A 17,000-nucleotide genomic window follows, 5' to 3' on the forward strand; every position below is an offset into this window, starting at 1 on the left:
ACGGAAGTAAGTATAGCCCCTTTGTCCAATCACAGCGCACTGTGGGCGTGGCTTTGTTACATTTTATTCGCTCGTTTTGTACATTCGGGGAACGCCAAATATTTGGTGATTAGCCTCATAATTAAATATAAAAGGATTTGAAAGACTGAATTATTGACAAACAGAGAATTGAATAGTTTATTTGTACACAGCTCAATCCAGCTGAACTGAGCTGTGTAGAAGTTTCATATGGTTTTGGCGCCACTTAGTGGCCATTAATACTATACAGCTGCTGGAGAGAGACGGCAGGGACCAAGAAGAGTTGGGGTTGAAAAGGCTAGTTGATGATGGTGGATGATGATGGTGGTTGATGATGGTGGATGATGATGGTGGTTGATGATAATGGTTGATGATAATGGTGGTAGTTGATAGTGGTGGTTGATGATGGTGGTTGATGATGGTAGTTGATGATGGTGGATGATGATGGTGGTTGATGATAATGGTTGATGATAATGGTGGTAGTTGATAGTGGTGGTTGATGATGGTGGTTGATGATGGTATTTGATGATGGTGGTTGATAATGCTTGTTGATAATGATCACGTAGCTGACTAGTGGTGTCTATTCAGCAGACTGATGGTCTGGGGGTAGAACCAGCTGACTAGTGGTGTCTATTCAGCAGACTGATGGTCTGGGGGGTAGAACCAGCTGACTAGTGGTGTCTATTCAGCAGACTGATGGTCTGGGGGGTAGAACCAGCTGACTAGTGGTGTCTATTCAGCAGACTGATGGTCTGGGGGTAGAACCAGCTGACTAGTGGTGTCTATTCAGCAGACTGATGGTCTGGGGGGGTAGAACCAGCTGACTAGTGGTGTCTATTCAGCAGACTGATGGTCTGGGGGTAGAACCAGCTGACTAGTGGTGTCTATTCAGCAGACTGATGGTCTGGGGGGGTAGAACCAGCTGACTAGTGGTGTCTATTCAGCAGACTGATGGTCTGGGGGGGTAGAACCAGCTGACTAGTGGTGTCTATTCAGCAGACTGATGGTCTGGGGGTAGAACCAGCTGACTAGTGGTGTCTATTCAGCAGACTGATGGTCTGGGGGGGTAGAACCAGCTGACTAGTGGTGTCTATTCAGCAGACTGATGGTCTGGGGGGGTAGAACCAGCTGACTAGTGGTGTCTATTCAGCAGACTGATGGTCTGGGGGGTAGAACCAGCTGACTAGTGGTGTCTATTCAGCAGACTGATGGTCTGGGGGTAGAACCAGCTGACTAGTGGTGTCTATTCAGCAGCCTGATGGTCTGGGGGTAGAACCAGCTGACTAGTGGTGTCTATTCAGCAGACTGATGGTCTGGGGGGTAGAACCAGCTGACTAGTGGTGTCTATTCAGCAGACTGATGGTCTGGGGGTAGAACCAGCGGACTAGTGGTGTCTATTCAGCAGACTGATGGTCTGGGGGGTAGAACCAGCTGACTAGTGGTGTCTATTCAGCAGACTGATGGTCTGGGGGGTAGAACCAGCTGACTAGTGGTGTCTATTCAGCAGACTGATGGTCTGGGGGGGGAGAACCAGCTGACTAGTGGTGTCTATTCAGCAGACTGATGGTCTGGGGGTAGAACCAGCTGACTAGTGGTGTCTATTCAGCAGACTGATGGTCTGGGGGTAGAACCAGCTGACTAGTGGTGTCTATTCAGCAGACTGATGGTCTGGGGGGTAGAACCAGCTGACTAGTGGTGTCTATTCAGCAGACTGATGGTCTGGGGGTAGAACCAGCTGACTAGTGGTGTCTATTCAGCAGACTGATGGTCTGGGGGGGGAGAACCAGCTGACTAGTGGTGTCTATTCAGCAGACTGATGGTCTGGGGGTAGAACCAGCTGACTAGTGGTGTCTATTCAGCAGACTGATGGTCTGGGGGGGTAGAACCAGCTGACTAGTGGTGTCTATTCAGCAGACTGATGGTCTGGGGGTAGAACCAGCTGACTAGTGGTGTCTATTCAGCAGACTGATGGTCTGGGGGGGGAGAACCAGCTGACTAGTGGTGTCTATTCAGCAGACTGATGGTCTGGGGGTAGAACCAGCTGACTAGTGGTGTCTATTCAGCAGACTGATGGTCTGGGGGGGTAGAACCAGCTGACTAGTGGTGTCTATTCAGCAGACTGATGGTCTGGGAGTAGAAGCTATTGGCCGGTCTGACAGTTGTTGTCATGATGCTCCTATACTGCCCGTGTCTGAGGGATGGAAGCGGGGAGAACAGGCCGTGGCTGGGGTCCCTGATGATCTTCTTGGCCTTCCTGCAACACCTGGTGTTGTAGGTGTCCTGGAGGGGAGGCAGTGAGCACCCAGTGGTACGTTAGACTGAGCGTATCACCCTCTGTAGCGCCTTGCGGTCAGCGGCGGTGGAGTTGCCGTACCAGGCTGTATCACCCTCTGTAGCGCCTTGCGGTCAGCGGCGGTGGAGTTGCCGTACCAGGCTGTATCACCCTCTGTAGCGCCTTGCGGTCAGCGGCGGTGGAGTTGCCGTACCAGGCTGTGATGTGGAGAGACGATGGCGTCGGACCAAAGTGTATTCAGATCAGTGTAGGTTCGGGAGTTTCTACTTTTAGATCCAATAAGCACAGTGCTCTTGGTGTCTTTCAATACTTGGCTAAAGATCCAATAAGCACAGTGCTGTTGGTGTCTTTCAATATTTGGCTAAAGATCCAATAAGCACAGTGCTGTTGGTGTCTTTCAATACTTGGCTAAAGATCCAATAAGCACAGTGCTGTTGGTGTCTTTCAATATTTGACTAAAGATCCAATAAGCACAGTGCTGTTGGTGTCTTTCAATATTTGACTAAAGTAGGTGAAACATCTGTCGATGTGCCCTTAAGCAAGGCACTTAACCCTAATTGCTCCTGTAAGTCGCTCTGGATAAGAGCGTCTGCTAAAATGACTAAAATGTAAATGTAATTAGGCTTCATAGTACATCCCACTTCTTTTCTTGTTATTGAGAGACAGAGAGATACAAGGCAGTTAGCAACAAATGGTGTTTTACTCCCTCGTGTGGTTCATAATGGTACTACAGCTGATGCTTAGCCATGAGTTGAAGTACACTGCTCAAAAAACATAAAGGGAACACTTAAACAACACAATGTAACTCCAAGTCAATCACACTTCTGTGAAATCAAACTGTCCACTTAGGAAGCAACACTGATTGACAATACATTTCACATGATGTTGTGCAAATGGAATAGACAACAGGTGGAAATTATAGGCAATTAGCAAGACACCCGCCAATAAAGGAGTGGTTTTGCAGGTGGTGACCACAGACCACTTCTCAGTTCCTATGCTTCCTGGCTGATGTTTTGGTCACTTTTGAATGCTGGCGGTGCTTTTACTCTAGTGGTAGCATGAGACGGAGTCTACAACCCACACAAGTGGCTCAGGTAGTGCAGCTCATCCAGGATGGCACATCAATGCGAGCTGTGGCAAGAAGGTTTGCTGTGTCTGCGTAGTGTCCAGAGCATGGAGGTGCTACCAGGAGACAGGCCAGTACATCAGGAGACGTGGAGGAGGCCGTAGGAGGGCAACAACCCAGCAGCAGGACTGCTACCTCCGCCCTTGTGCAAGGAGGAGCAGGAGGAGCACTGCCAGAGCCCTGCAAAATGACCTCCAGCAGGCCACAAATGTGCATGTGTCTGCTCAAACGGTCAGAAACAGACTCCATGAGGGTGGTATGAGGGCCCGACGTCCACAGGTGGGGGTTGTGCTTACAGCCCAACACCGTGCAGGACGTTTGGCATTTGCCAGAGAACACCAAGATTGGCAAATTCGCCACTGGCGCCCTGTGCTCTTCACAGATGAAAGCAGGTTCACACTGAGCACGTGACAGACGTGACAGAGTCTGGAGACGCCGTGGAGAACGTTCTGCTGCCTGCAACATCCTCCAGCATGACCAGTTTGGCGGTGGGTCAGTCATGGTGTGGGGTGGCATTTCTTTGGGGGGCCGCACAGCCCTCCATGTGCTCGCCAGAGGTAGCCTGACTGCCATTAGGTACCGAGATGAGATCCTCAGACCCCTTGTGAGACCATATGCTGGTGCGGTTGGCCCTGGGTTCCTCCTAATGCAAGACAATGCTAGACCTCATGTGGCTGGAGTGTGTCAGCAGTTCCTGCAAGAGGAAGGCATTGATGCTATGGACTGGCCCGCCCGTTCCCCAGACCTGAATCCAATTGAGCACATCTGGGACATCATGTCTCGCTCCATCCACCAACGCCACGTTGCACCACAGACTGTCCAGGAGTTGGCGGATGCTTTAGTCCAGGTCTGGGAGGAGATCCCTCAGGAGACCATCCGCCACCTCATCAGGAGCATGCCCAGGCGTTGTAGGGAGGTCATACAGGCACGTGGAGGCCACACACACTACTGAGCCTCATTTTGACTTGTTTTAAGGACATTACATCAAAGTTGGATCAGCCTGTAGTGTGGTTTTCCACTTAAATTTTGAGGGTGACCTCCATGGGTTGATACATTTGATTTCCATTGATAATTTTTGTGTGATTTTGTTGTCAGCACATTCAACTATGAAGAAAGAAAAAAGTATTTAAAAAGATTATTTCATTCATTCAGATCCTGGATGTGTTATTTTAGTGTTCCCTTTATTGTTTTGTATATTTACACAGTAAGACCAGAGGTGTGGTATATGGCCAATATACCACGGCTAATGGCTGTATCCAGGCACTATGGTATATGGCCAATATACCACGGCTAAGGGCTGTATCCAGGCACTATGGTATATGGCCAATATACCACGGCTAAGGGCTGTATCCAGGCACTATGGTATACGGCCAATATACCACGGCTAAGGGCTGTATCCAGGCACTATGGTATATGGCCAATATACCACGGCTAAGGGCTGTATCCAGGCACTATGGTATACGGCCAATATACCACGGCTAAGGGCTGTATCCAGGCACTATGGTATACGGCCAATATACCACGGCTAAGGGCTGTATCCAGGCACTATGGTATACGGCCAATATACCACGGCTAAGGGCTGTATCCAGGCACTATGGTATACGGCGAGGAGGGAGGGGGGAGAGGAAGAAGATGAGGAGGGAGGGGGAGAGGAAGAAGATGAGGAGGGAGGGGGGGGAAGAAGACGAGGAGGGGGGGGGAAGAAGATGAGGAGGGAGGGGGAGAGGAAGAAGATGAGGAGGGAGGGGGAGAGGAAGAAGACGAGGAGGGAGGGGGAGAGGGAGAAGACGAGGAGGGAGGGGGAGAGGAAGAAGACGAGAAGGGAGGGGGGGGGGGGAGAAGATGAGGAGGGAGGGGGAGAGGAAGAAGACGAGGAGGGAGGGGGAGAGGAAGAAGACGAGGAGGGAGGGGGAGAGGAAGAAGACGAGGAGGGAGGGAGAAGACGAGGAGGGAGGGGGAGAGGATTCCCACAAGAGCACATTCCATCCCTGTTTACTGTGGAGGGTAGCGCAGTGTAAATCCTTATAACTTATGAACCTTGAATGACGTTCTGTGGCCCAGTTTCTAAAGAACTCTCCTTCATTACCTGATAACTAGAGGAATGTAATCTAGCAGATACTGGGGAATCTAGAGGGATGTAGTCTAGCAGATACTGGGGAATCTAGAGTGATGTAGTCTAGCAGATACTGGGGAATCTAGAGGGATGATGAGGTTATGGACCAGAACAGGATCTTATAGCCAACAGCTCTCAGATACAGAGAGGAGGTTATGGACCAGAACAGGATCTTATAGCCAACAGCTCTCAGATACAGAGAGGAGGTTATGGACCAGAACAGGATCATTTGTATTTGTTAATTGAACTGTAGAGAGTTGTCATCATCATCATCATCATCATCATCATCATCATCATCACTACAACACTAGTCCATACTACTGGGTTTAAGGACAGAAACTATGAAAACAAACATGAAATGCAGACATAAAAAATATATTTTAATGTGATGATTTGGTCAAACATTTTACATTTACATTTTAGTCATTTAGCGGACGCTCTTGTCCAGAGCAACTTACAGTTAGTGAGTGCATACATTATTTTTTTCCATACTGGCCCCCGTGGGAATCGAACCCACAACCCTGGCGTTGTAAACACCATGCTCTACCAACTGAGCTACATCCCAAACAATGCTGTTGAGTGTCTAGGAGAGGTGAACAGTTCCTAGTGGTGTGTGTGTGTGTGTGTGTGTGTGTGTGTGTGTGTGTGTGTGTGTGTGTGTGTGTGTGCTGAACAGTCCCTAGTCCAGACTGCACTGTTCTGTCCTTAGGGCTGGGTTGGAGCAAATACGTGCCCCACTGTTGAGAGGAACGGGACCTGAACGCACCAGATATACTGTAACTCATTCTGGCTCAGGGGGCTGGGTCTCCCCTCACTGAGGAGGATAGGGGCCAGTGGGCGGTGGGGGAGGAGGGGGGAGGTGAGAGAAGGGGAGGGTGTGGTAGGGGTTAGGAGGGGGAGGGGGCCAGGGGAAGGACATGTGGGAGGGAGGAGGGGGAGGGTAGAGGGGGAAGGACTGGGGCTGGTAAGGGGGAGGGTAGTGGTAGTGGGGCTGGTGGGGGTAGAATGGAGCCCCTTCGTATCGGGGTGGGGGACCCCAGTTGTCACGGCGGGGTGGACGACTCTGTTGCAAAGGCCTCTGGGACATCTGTGGTCTGGTGACGGAATCTCCGTCTGTAGGAGAAAGAGAATGAGGGTACACACACGGGTTAAAGCTTAAATGATATACAGCCAACAACCATCAGAATCTGAACCAAGTCATCAGAACGCCATGGAGTCAGAATGGGCCCAACGGCTGGCCAAGACTGTTAATATTAGGATGGTTTGTTTCAATGTGCTTTCTCGCTGCCTGCCCTGTGTATTCACACATCTCTCCTCCTTCTGACATCTGTTCTATGCTGTATTTTTAATTATTCAGAAAAGTGCCTGCTTGCTTTTCTCATCGAGTATTTGGTCAGAACATCTTAAAAATACGTTATTTATTTATTGCACAAAATGCTCACCTTAAATCCATCTATGATAGCCTTAGCTTAAATCAATTATGATAGGGTTAGCTTAAATCCATCTATGCTAGTGTTATCTTAAATCCATCTATGCTAGGGTTAGCTTAAATCCATCTATGCTAGGGTTAGGTCTAATCAAGAGGTATCACTTGAATGTCCCAATTTGTATTTCTTACAACACGCAGGATGAAACAGCCCAATAACCACTCTAATAACTGCACAGTGAATAGGGGAGACCGGGGCTGGGCGTTCCATATGTTGGTGTCACTCCCAATCTAGAAAGTTCTGTATAGCCCAATCATTTGGAGATTCAAATGTGGGACTACTTTGCAAGAGGTCACCCACCTGCTAAATTCATCTCAGCATCTCAAAACATTGAGGTGATGGGAATATTCTGATTTTATAGGAGGTGGAAGTAAAAAATAATGTATTGATATTTTCATTGTTTGAATACATAGCATCATAGTTAGCTAGGTCAAACCATGTGGAAATTAGCATCATAGTTAGCTAGGTCAAACCATGTGGAAATTAGCAACATAGTTAGCTAGGTCAAACCATGTGGAAATTAGCATCATAGTTAGCTAGGTCAAACCATGTGGAAATTAGCATCATAGTTAGCTAGGTCAAACCATGTGGAAATTAGCAACATAGTTAGCTAGGTCAAACCATGTGGAAATTAGCAACATAGTTAGCTAGGTCAAACCATGTGGAAATTAGCAACATAGTTAGCTAGGTCAAACCATGTGGAAATTAGCAACATAGTTAGCTAGGTCAAACCATGTGGAAATTAGCATCATAGTTCGCTAGGTCAAACCATGTGGAAATTAGCATCATAGTTAGCTAGGTCAAACCATGTGGAAATTAGCAACATAGTTAACTAGGTCAAACCATGTGGAAATTAGCATCATAGTTAGCTAGGTCAAACCATGTGGAAATTAGCATCATAGTTAGCTAGGTCAAACCATGTGGAAATTAGCAACATAGTTAGCTAGGTCAAACCATGTGGAAATTAGCATCATAGTTAGCTAGGTCAAACCATGTGGAAATTAGCATCATAGTTAGCTAGGTCAAACCATGTGGAAATTAGCATCATAGTTAGCTAGGTCAAACCATGTGGAAATTAGCAACATAGTTAGCTAGGTCAAACCATGTGGAAATTAGCAACATAGTTAGCTAGGTCAAACCATGTGGAAATTAGCATCATAGTTAGCTAGGTCAAACCATGTGGAAATTAGCATCATAGTTAGCTAGGTCAAACCATGTGGAAATTAGCAACATAGTTAGCTAGGTCAAACCATGTGGAAATTAGCAACATAGTTAGCTAGGTCAAACCATGTGGAAATTAGCAACATAGTTAGCTAGGTCAAACCATGTGGAAATTAGCAACATAGTTAGCTAGGTCAAACCATGTGGAAATTAGCATCATAGTTAGCTAGGTCAAACCATGTGGAAATTAGCAACATAGTTAGCCTTTATGCTCAGTTGGGGATGGTTATAAAAAGTTAAAGTATAAACTGTTTTAATCAAACATGTTTTAAACTGCTCAATCCAAAATCAATAACCTGGCTATTTCTAGGACTCTGTAGGCTACATTGTTCATTTCAAGTGGACAGTGTGTTTGAAAGGTAATAACTCCCATTTTGGAATAAGTTATGACGATAAAAAGGAACCCATAGTCTCATAAAATAACCTATAGACCTCCTGGTGTTGAGAAATACACCCCATAATATAACCTATAGACCTACTGGTGTTGAAAAATACACTAGTCTCCCCTAACCTGAGGAGTTAACAGGATGACAGCCCCAGTCTCCCCTAACCTAAGGAGTTAACAGGATGACAGCCCCAGTCTCCTCTAACCTAAGGAGTTAACAGGATGACAGCCCCAGTCTCCTCTAACCTAAGGAGTTAACAGGATGACAGCCCCAGTCTCCTCTAACCTAAGGAGTTAACAGGATGACAGCCCCAGTCTCCTCTAACCTAAGGAGTTAACAGGATGACAGCCCCAGTCTCCTCTAACCTAAGGAGTTAACAGGATGACAGCCCCAGTCTCTCCTAACCTAAGGAGTTAACAGGATGACAGCCCCAGTCTCCTCTAACCTAAGGAGTTAACAGGATGACAGCCCCAGTCTCCTCTAACCTAAGGAGTTAACAGGATGACAGCCCCAGTCTCCCCTAACCTGAGGAGTTAACAGGATGACAGCCCCAGTCTCCCCTAACCTAAGGAGTTAACAGGATGACAGCCCCAGTCTCCCCTAACCTAAGGAGTTAACAGGATAACAGCCCCAGTCTCCCCTAACCTAAGGAGTTAACAGGATGACAGCCCCAGTCTCCCCTAACCTAAGGAGTTAACAGGATAACAGCCCCAGTCTCCTCTAACCTAAGGAGTTAACAGGATGACAGCCCCAGTCTCCCCTAACCTAAGGAGTTAACAGGATGACAGCCCCAGTCTCCTCTAACCTAAGGAGTTAACAGGATGACAGCCCCAGTCTCCTCTAACCTAAGGAGTTAACAGGATGACAGCCCCAGTCTCCTCTAACCTAAGGAGTTAACAGGATGACAGCCCCAGTCTCTCCTAACCTAAGGAGTTAACAGGATGACAGCCCCAGTCTCCCCTAACCTAAGGAGTTAACAGGATGACAGCCCCAGTCTCTCCTAACCTAAGGAGTTAACAGGATGACAGCCCCAGTCTCCCCTAACCTAAGGAGTTAACAGGATGACAGCCCCAGTCTCCTCTAACCTAAGGAGTTAACAGGATGACAGCCCCAGTCTCCCCTAACCTAAGGAGTTAACAGGATGACAGCCCCAGTCTCCTCTAACCTAAGGAGTTAACAGGATGACAGCCCCAGTCTCCTCTAACCTAAGGAGTTAACAGGATGACAGCCCCAGTCTCCCCTAACCTAAGGAGTTAACAGGATGACAGCCCCAGTCTCCCCTAACCTAAGGAGTTAACAGGATGACAGCCCCAGTCTCCCCTAACCTAAGGAGTTAACAGGATGACAGCCCCAGTCTCCTCTAACCTAAGGAGTTAACAGGATGACAGCCCCAGTCTCCTCTAACCTAAGGAGTTAACAGGATGACAGCCCCAGTCTCCCCTAACCTAAGGAGTTAACAGGATGACAGCCCCAGTCTCCTCTAACCTAAGGAGTTAACAGGATGACAGCCCCAGTCTCCTCTAACCTAAGGAGTTAACAGGATGACAGCCTCAGTCTCCTCTAACCTAAGGAGTTAACAGGATGACAGCCCCAGTCTCCTCTAACCTAAGGAGTTAACAGGATGACAGCCCCAGTCTCCTCTAACCTAAGGAGTTAACAGGATGACAGCCCCAGTCTCCTCTAACCTAAGGAGTTAACAGGATGACAGCCCCAGTCTCCCCTAACCTAAGGAGTTAACAGGATGACAGCCCCAGTCTCCTCTAACCTAAGGAGTTAACAGGATGACAGCCTCAGTCTCCTCTAACCTAAGGAGTTAACAGGATGACAGCCCCAGTCTCCTCTAACCTAAGGAGTTAACAGGATGACAGCCCCAGTCTCCTCTAACCTAAGGAGTTAACAGGATGACAGCCCCAGTCTCCTCTAACCTAAGGAGTTAACAGGATGACAGGCCCAGTCTCCTCTAACCTAAGGAGTTAACAGGATGACAGGCCCAGTCTCCCCTAACCTAAGGAGTTAACAGGATGACAGTCCCAGTCTCCCCTAACCTAAGGAGTTAACAGGATGACAGCCCCAGTCTCCTCTAACCTAAGGAGTTAACAGGATGACAGACCCAGTCTCCTCTAACCTAAGGACTGCACTGCATGCGCTTTCTGTCCACGTGGGCACCAACAATATGCTTTGGGAACGCCCCTGTGCTCTGTGGTGATTGGCTCTTGAATTGCTAGTGTCAAAGGAGGAGGTCAAACCGACGAGACCATCAGATTCTCTGGGAGAATTTCCACCAACGGCCTCCAACACACTCCCGACATGCTCCGAAAGGAATTCACACAGAAGTTTGAAAGTTGACCAGAAGTAACAGAGTGTGTGTTGTGTCTGACCTGGTTGGTGCTGGGCTCTCTGTCCTCTTTCTCTCTCACTCTTCTGAACATTCCCCTTCTTCTTCTTCCTTTTCATCATCTGTTCTGCCTCATCATCACTGAAGTCCAACGCCTGGAGAGAGACAAGAGAGGAGGAGGGGAGAGAGAGAGGGAAGAGAGGAGAGAGGGAAGAAGTGAGAAGAGGAGAGAGAAAAGAGAGGAGAGAGGGAAGAAGTGAGAAGAGGAGAGAGGGAAGAGGAGAGGAGGGGAGCAAGGGAAGAAGTGAGGAGAGAGAAGAGAGCGAGGGGGAAGAGTAGGAGAGAGGAGGAGAGGAGAGAGAGGGAAGAAGTGAGGAGAGAGAAGAGAGCGAGGGGGAAGAGTAGGAGAGAGGAGGGGAGGAGAGAGGAGGGGAGCAAGGGAAGAAGTGAGGAGAGGAGAGAGAAAAGAGAGGAGAGGGGGAAGAAGTGAGGAGAGGAGAGAGAAAAGAGAGGAGAGGGGGAAGAAGTGAGGAGAGAGAAGAGAGCGAGGGGGAAGAGTAGGAGAGAGGAGGAGAGGAGAGAGGGGGAAGAAGTGAGGAGAGGAGAGAGAAAAGAGAGGAGAGGGGGAAGAAGTGAGGAGAGAGAAGAGAGCGAGGGGGAAGAGTAGGAGAGAGGAGGAGAGGAGAGAGGGGGAAGAAGTGAGGAGAGGAGAGAGAAAAGAGAGGAGAGGGGGAAGAAGTGAGGAGAGAGAAGAGAGCGAGGGGGAAGAGTAGGAGAGAGGAGGAGAGGAGAGAGGGGGAAGAAGTGAGGAGAGGAGAGAGAAAAGAGAGGAGAGGGGGAAGAAGTGAGGAGAGAGAAGAGAGCGAGGGGGAAGAGTAGGAGAGAGGAGGAGAGGAGAGAGAGGGAAGAAGTGAGAAGAGGAGAGAGGGAAGAGGAGAGGAGGGGAGCAAGGGAAGAAGTGAGGAGAGAGAAGAGAGCGAGGGGGAAGAGTAGGAGAGAGGAGGGGAGGAGAGAGGAGGGGAGGAGAGAGAGGGAAGAAGTGAGAAGAGGAGAGAGGGAAGAGGAGAGGAGGGGAGCAAGGGAAGAAGTGAGGAGAGAGAAGAGAGTGAGGGGGAAGAGTAGGAGAGAGGAGGAGAGGAGAGAGAGGGAAGAAGTGAGGAGAGAGAAGAGAGCGAGGGGGAAGAGTAGGAGAGAGGAGGAGAGGAGAGAGGAGGAGAGGAGAGAGAGGGAAGAAGTGAGAAGAGTAGGAGAGAGGAGGAGAGGAGAGAGAGGGAAGAAGTGAGGAGAGAGAAGAGAGCGAGGGGGAAGAGTAGGAGAGAGGAGGGGAGGAGAGAGAGGGAAGAAGTGAGGAGAGGAGGATTTGTATTTATTAAGGATCCCCATTAGCTGCTGGGGTCCAGCAACATTAAGGCAGTTATATACAGTTGAACACATTTAGTGTGTTCCCTCAGGCCACTACTCCACCAAGGCAGTTATATACAGCTGGATCCATTTAGTGTGTTCCCTCAGGCCACTACTCCACCATCACATATTTACAATACAGCATCCATGTGTACGTGTGTGTAGAGTGAGTGTCATCATGTGTACGTGTGTGTAGAGTGAGTGTCATCATGTGTACGTGTGTGTAGAGTGAGTGTCATCATGTGTACGTGTGTGTAGAGTGAGTGTCATCATGTGTACGTGTGTGTAGAGTGAGTGTCATCATGTGTACGTGTGTGTAGAGTGAGTGTCATCATGTGTACGTGTGTGTAGAGTGAGTGTCATCATGTGTACGTGTGTGTAGAGTGAGTGTCATCATGTGTACGTGTGTGTAGAGTGAGTGTCATCGTGTGTGTGTGTCTCTTCACAGTCCCCGCTGTTCCATAAGGTGCATTTTTATCTGTTTTTAAATCTGATTCCACTGCTTGCATCAGTCACCTGATCTGGAATAGAGTTCCATGTAGTCATGGCTCTATGTAGTACTGTGCGCCTCCCATAGTGTGTTCTGGACTTGGGGACTGTGAAGAGACCTCTGGTGGCATGTCTTGTGGGGTATGCATGGGTGTCCGAGTTGTGTGCCAGTAGTTCAAACAGACAGCTCGGTGCATTCAACATGTCAATACCTCTCACAAATACAAGTAGTGATGAAGTTAATCTCTCCTCCACTTTGAGCCAGGAGAGATTGACATGCATATTATTAATGTTAGCTCTCTGTGTACATCCAAGGGCCAGCCGTGCTGCCCTGTTCTGAGCCAATTGCAATTTTCCTGAGTCCCTTTTTGTGGCACCTGACCACACAACTGAACAGTAGTCCAGGTGCGACAAAACTAGAGCCTGTAGGACCTGCCTTGTTGATAGTGTTGTTAAGAAGGTAGAACAGCGCTTTATTATGGACAGACTTCTCCCCATCTGTTTACAATGACCATGACAGTTTACAATCCAGGGTTACTCCAAGCCGTTTAGTCTCCTCAACTTAATCAATTTCCACATTATTTATTACAAGATTTAGTTGAGGTTTAGGGTTTAGTGAAGGATTTGTCCCAAATACAATGCTTTGAATTTTTAAAAATATTTAGGACTAACTTATTCCTTGCCACCGATTCTGAAACTAACTGCAGCTCTTTGTTAAGTGTTGCAGTCATTTCAGTTGCTGTAGTAGCTGACGTGTATAGTGTTGAGTCATCCGCATACATAGACACACTGGCTTTACTCAAAGCCAGTGGCATGTTGTTAGTAAAGACTGAAAAAAGTAATGGGCCTAGACAGCTGCCCTGGGGAATCCCTGATTCTACCTGGATTATGTTGGAGGAGAATGAAGAGGCGAGAGGAGAGGAGATAAAGACCATTCTCTTCCTCAATAGTGTTCAGTGAATTCTACTAGATAAAGACCATTCTCTTCCTCAATAGTGTTCAGTGAATTCTACTAGATAAAGACCGTTCTCTTCCTCAATAGTGTTCAGTGAATTCTACTAGATAAAGACCATTCTCTTCCTCAATAGTGTTCAGTGAATTCTACTAGGTAAAGACCATTCTCTTCCTCAATAGTGTTCAGTGAATTCTACTAGATAAAGACCATTCTCTTCCTCAATAGTGTTCAGTGAATTCTACTAGATAAAGACCATTCTCTTCCTCAATAGTGTTCAGTGAATTCTACTAGATAAAGACCATTCTCTTCCTCAATAGTGTTCAGTGAATTCTACTAGATAAAGACCATTCTCTTCCTCAATAGTGTTCAGTGAATTCTACTAGATAAAGACCATTCTCTTCCTCAATAGTGTTCAGTGAATTCTACTAGATAAAGACCATTCTCTTCCTCAGTAGTGTTCAGTGAATTCTACTAGATAAAGACCATTCTCTTCCTCAATAGTGTTCAGTGAATTCTACTAGATAAAGACCGTTCTCTTCCTCAATAGTGTTCAGTGAATTCTACTAGATAAAGACCGTTCTCTTCCTCAATAGTGTTCAGTGAATTCTACTAGATAAAGACCATTCTCTTCCTCAATAGTGTTCAGTGAATTCTACTAGATAAAGACCATTCTCTTCCTCAATAGTGTTCAGTGAATTCTACTAGATAAAGACCATTCTCTTCCTCAATAGTGTTCAGTGAATTCTACTAGATAAAGACCATTCTCTTCCTCAATAGTGTTCAGTGAATTCTACTAGATAAAGACCATTCTCTTCCTCAATAGTGTTCAGTGAATTCTACTAGATAAAGACCATTCTCTTCCTCAATAGTGTTCAGTGAATTCTACTAGATAAAGACCATTCTCTTCCTCAATAGTGTTCAGTGAATTCTACTAGATAAAGACCATTCTCTTCCTCAATAGTGTTCAGTGAATTCTACTAGATAAAGACCATTCTCTTCCTCAATAGTGTTCAGTGAATTCTACTAGATAAAGACCATTCTCTTCCTCAATAGTGTTCAGTGAATTCTACTAGATAAAGACCGTTCTCTTCCTCAATAGTGTTCAGTGAATTCTACTAGATAAAGACCATTCTCTTCCTCAATAGTGTTCAGTGAATTCTACTAGGTAAAGACCATTCTCTTCCTCAATAGTGTTCAGTGAATTCTACTAGATAAAGACCATTCTCTTCCTCAATAGTGTTCAGTGAATTCTACTAGGTAAAGACCATTCTCTTCCTCAATAGTGTTCAGTGAATTCTACTAGATAAAGACCATTCTCTTCCTCAATAGTGTTCAGTGAATTCTACTAGATAAAGACCATTCTCTTCCTCAATAGTGTTCAGTGAATTCTACTAGATGAAGTTCAAATGACTATGACATCCTGACATTTAAAACATACTCAACGTTAGAAATGTCACTACTCACTACTATAAACGTTGTATTTTCACATCCCCAAAATGTCTACTATTTAGAAGGTATTTCGAAGGCAGTATGGGTATTCAGACAGGGCCTGGGTGTTTAGAAGGCAGTATGGGTATTCAGACAGGGCCTGAGTGTTTAGAAGGCAGTATGGCTATTCAGACAGGGCCTGAGTGTTTAGAAGGCAGTATGGGTATTCTGACAGGGCCTGAGTGTTTAGAAGGCAGTATGGGTATTCAGACAGGGCCTGAGTGTTTAGAAGGCAGTATGGGTATTCAGACAGGGCCTGAGTGTTTAGAAGGCAGTATGGGTATTCAGACAGGGCCTGAGTGATTAGAAGGCAGTATGGGTATTCAGACAGGGCCTGAGTGTTTAGAAGGCAGTATGGGTATTCAGACAGGGCCTGAGTGTTTAGAAGGCAGTATGGGTATTCAGACAGGGCCTGAGTGTTTAGAAGGCAGTATGGGTATTCAGACAGGGCCTGAGTGTTTAGAAGGCAGTATGGGTATTCAGACAGGGCCTGAGTGTTTAGAAGGCAGTATGGGTATTCAGACAGGGCCTGAGTGTTTAGAAGGCAGTATGGGTATTCAGACAGGGCCTGAGTGTTTAGAAGGCAGTATGGGTATTCAGACAGGGCCTGAGTGTTTAGAAGGCAGTATGGGTATTCAGACAGGGCCTGAGTTTTTAGAAGGCAGTATGGGTATTCAGACAGGGCCTGAGTGTTTAGAAGGCAGTATGGGTATTCAGACAGGGCCTGAGTGTTTAGAAGGCAGTATGGGTATTCAGACAGGGCCTGAGTGTTTAGAAGGCAGTATGGGTATTCAGACAGGGCCTGAGTGTTTAGAAGGCAGTATGGCTATTCAGACAGGGCCTGAGTGTTTAGAAGGCAGTATGGGTATTCAGACAGGGCCTGAGTGTTTAGAAGGCAGTATGGGTATTCAGACAGGGCCTGAGTGTTTAGAAGGCAGTATGGGTATTCAGACAGGGCCTGAGTGTTTAGAAGGCAGTATGGGTATTCAGACAGGGCCTGAGTGTTTAGAAGGCAGTATGGGTATTCAGACAGGGCCTGAGTGTTTAGAAGGCAGTATGGCTATTCAGACAGGGCCTGAGTGTTTAGAAGGCAGTATGGGTATTCAGACAGGGCCTGAGTGTTTAGAAGGCAGTATGGGTATTCAGACAGGGCCTGAGTGTTTAGAAGGCAGTATGGGTATTCAGACAGGGCCTGAGTGTTTAGAAGGCAGTATGGGTATTCAGACAGGGCCTGGGTGTTTAGAAGGCAGTATGGGTATTCAGACAGGGCCTGAGTGTTTAGAAGGCAGTATGGGTATTCAGACAGGGCCTGAGTGTTTAGAAGGCAGTATGGCTATTCAGACAGGGCCTGAGTGTTTAGAAGGCAGTATGGGTATTCAGACAGGGCCTGAGTGTTTAGAAGGCAGTATGGGTATTCAGACAGGGCCTGAGTGTTTAGAAGGCAGTATGGGTATTCAGACAGGGCCTGAGTGTTTAGAAGGCAGTATGGGTATTCAGACAGGGCCTGAGTGTTTAGAAGGCAGTATGGGTATTCAGACAGGGCCTGAGTGTTTAGAAGGCAGTATGGGTATTCAGACAGGGCCTGAGTGTTTAGAAGGCAGTATGGCTATTCAGACAGGGCCTGAGTGTTTAGAAGGCAGTATGGGTATTCAGACAGGGCCTGAGTGTTTAGAAGGCAGTATGGGTAT

General features: G+C 47.1%; 1 protein-coding gene across 1 annotated transcript in view; it reads right to left on the bottom strand.

Moving 5' to 3' along the window:
- Nucleotides 1–5,984: 5,984 nt before the first annotated feature.
- LOC311115478 (uncharacterized protein) overlaps nucleotides 5,985–17,000 on the bottom strand; it is a 25,984-nt gene continuing 14,968 nt past the window's right edge. The window contains exons 6-7 of the mRNA XM_084190646.1: nucleotides 11,023–11,134; nucleotides 5,985–6,663 (exon numbers count right to left, since the gene is read on the bottom strand). Of these exons, the coding sequence (XP_084046772.1) occupies nucleotides 6,362–6,663; nucleotides 11,023–11,134 (414 nt within the window). The 3' untranslated portion in view covers nucleotides 5,985–6,361. The remainder of the gene's footprint in view (nucleotides 6,664–11,022; nucleotides 11,135–17,000) is intronic.

The sequence above is a fragment of the Coregonus lavaretus genome (assembly GCF_964263955.1).
Source record: "Coregonus lavaretus genome assembly, contig: HAP1_SCAFFOLD_1512, whole genome shotgun sequence".
NCBI classification, from domain to species: domain Eukaryota; kingdom Metazoa; phylum Chordata; class Actinopteri; order Salmoniformes; family Salmonidae; genus Coregonus; species Coregonus lavaretus.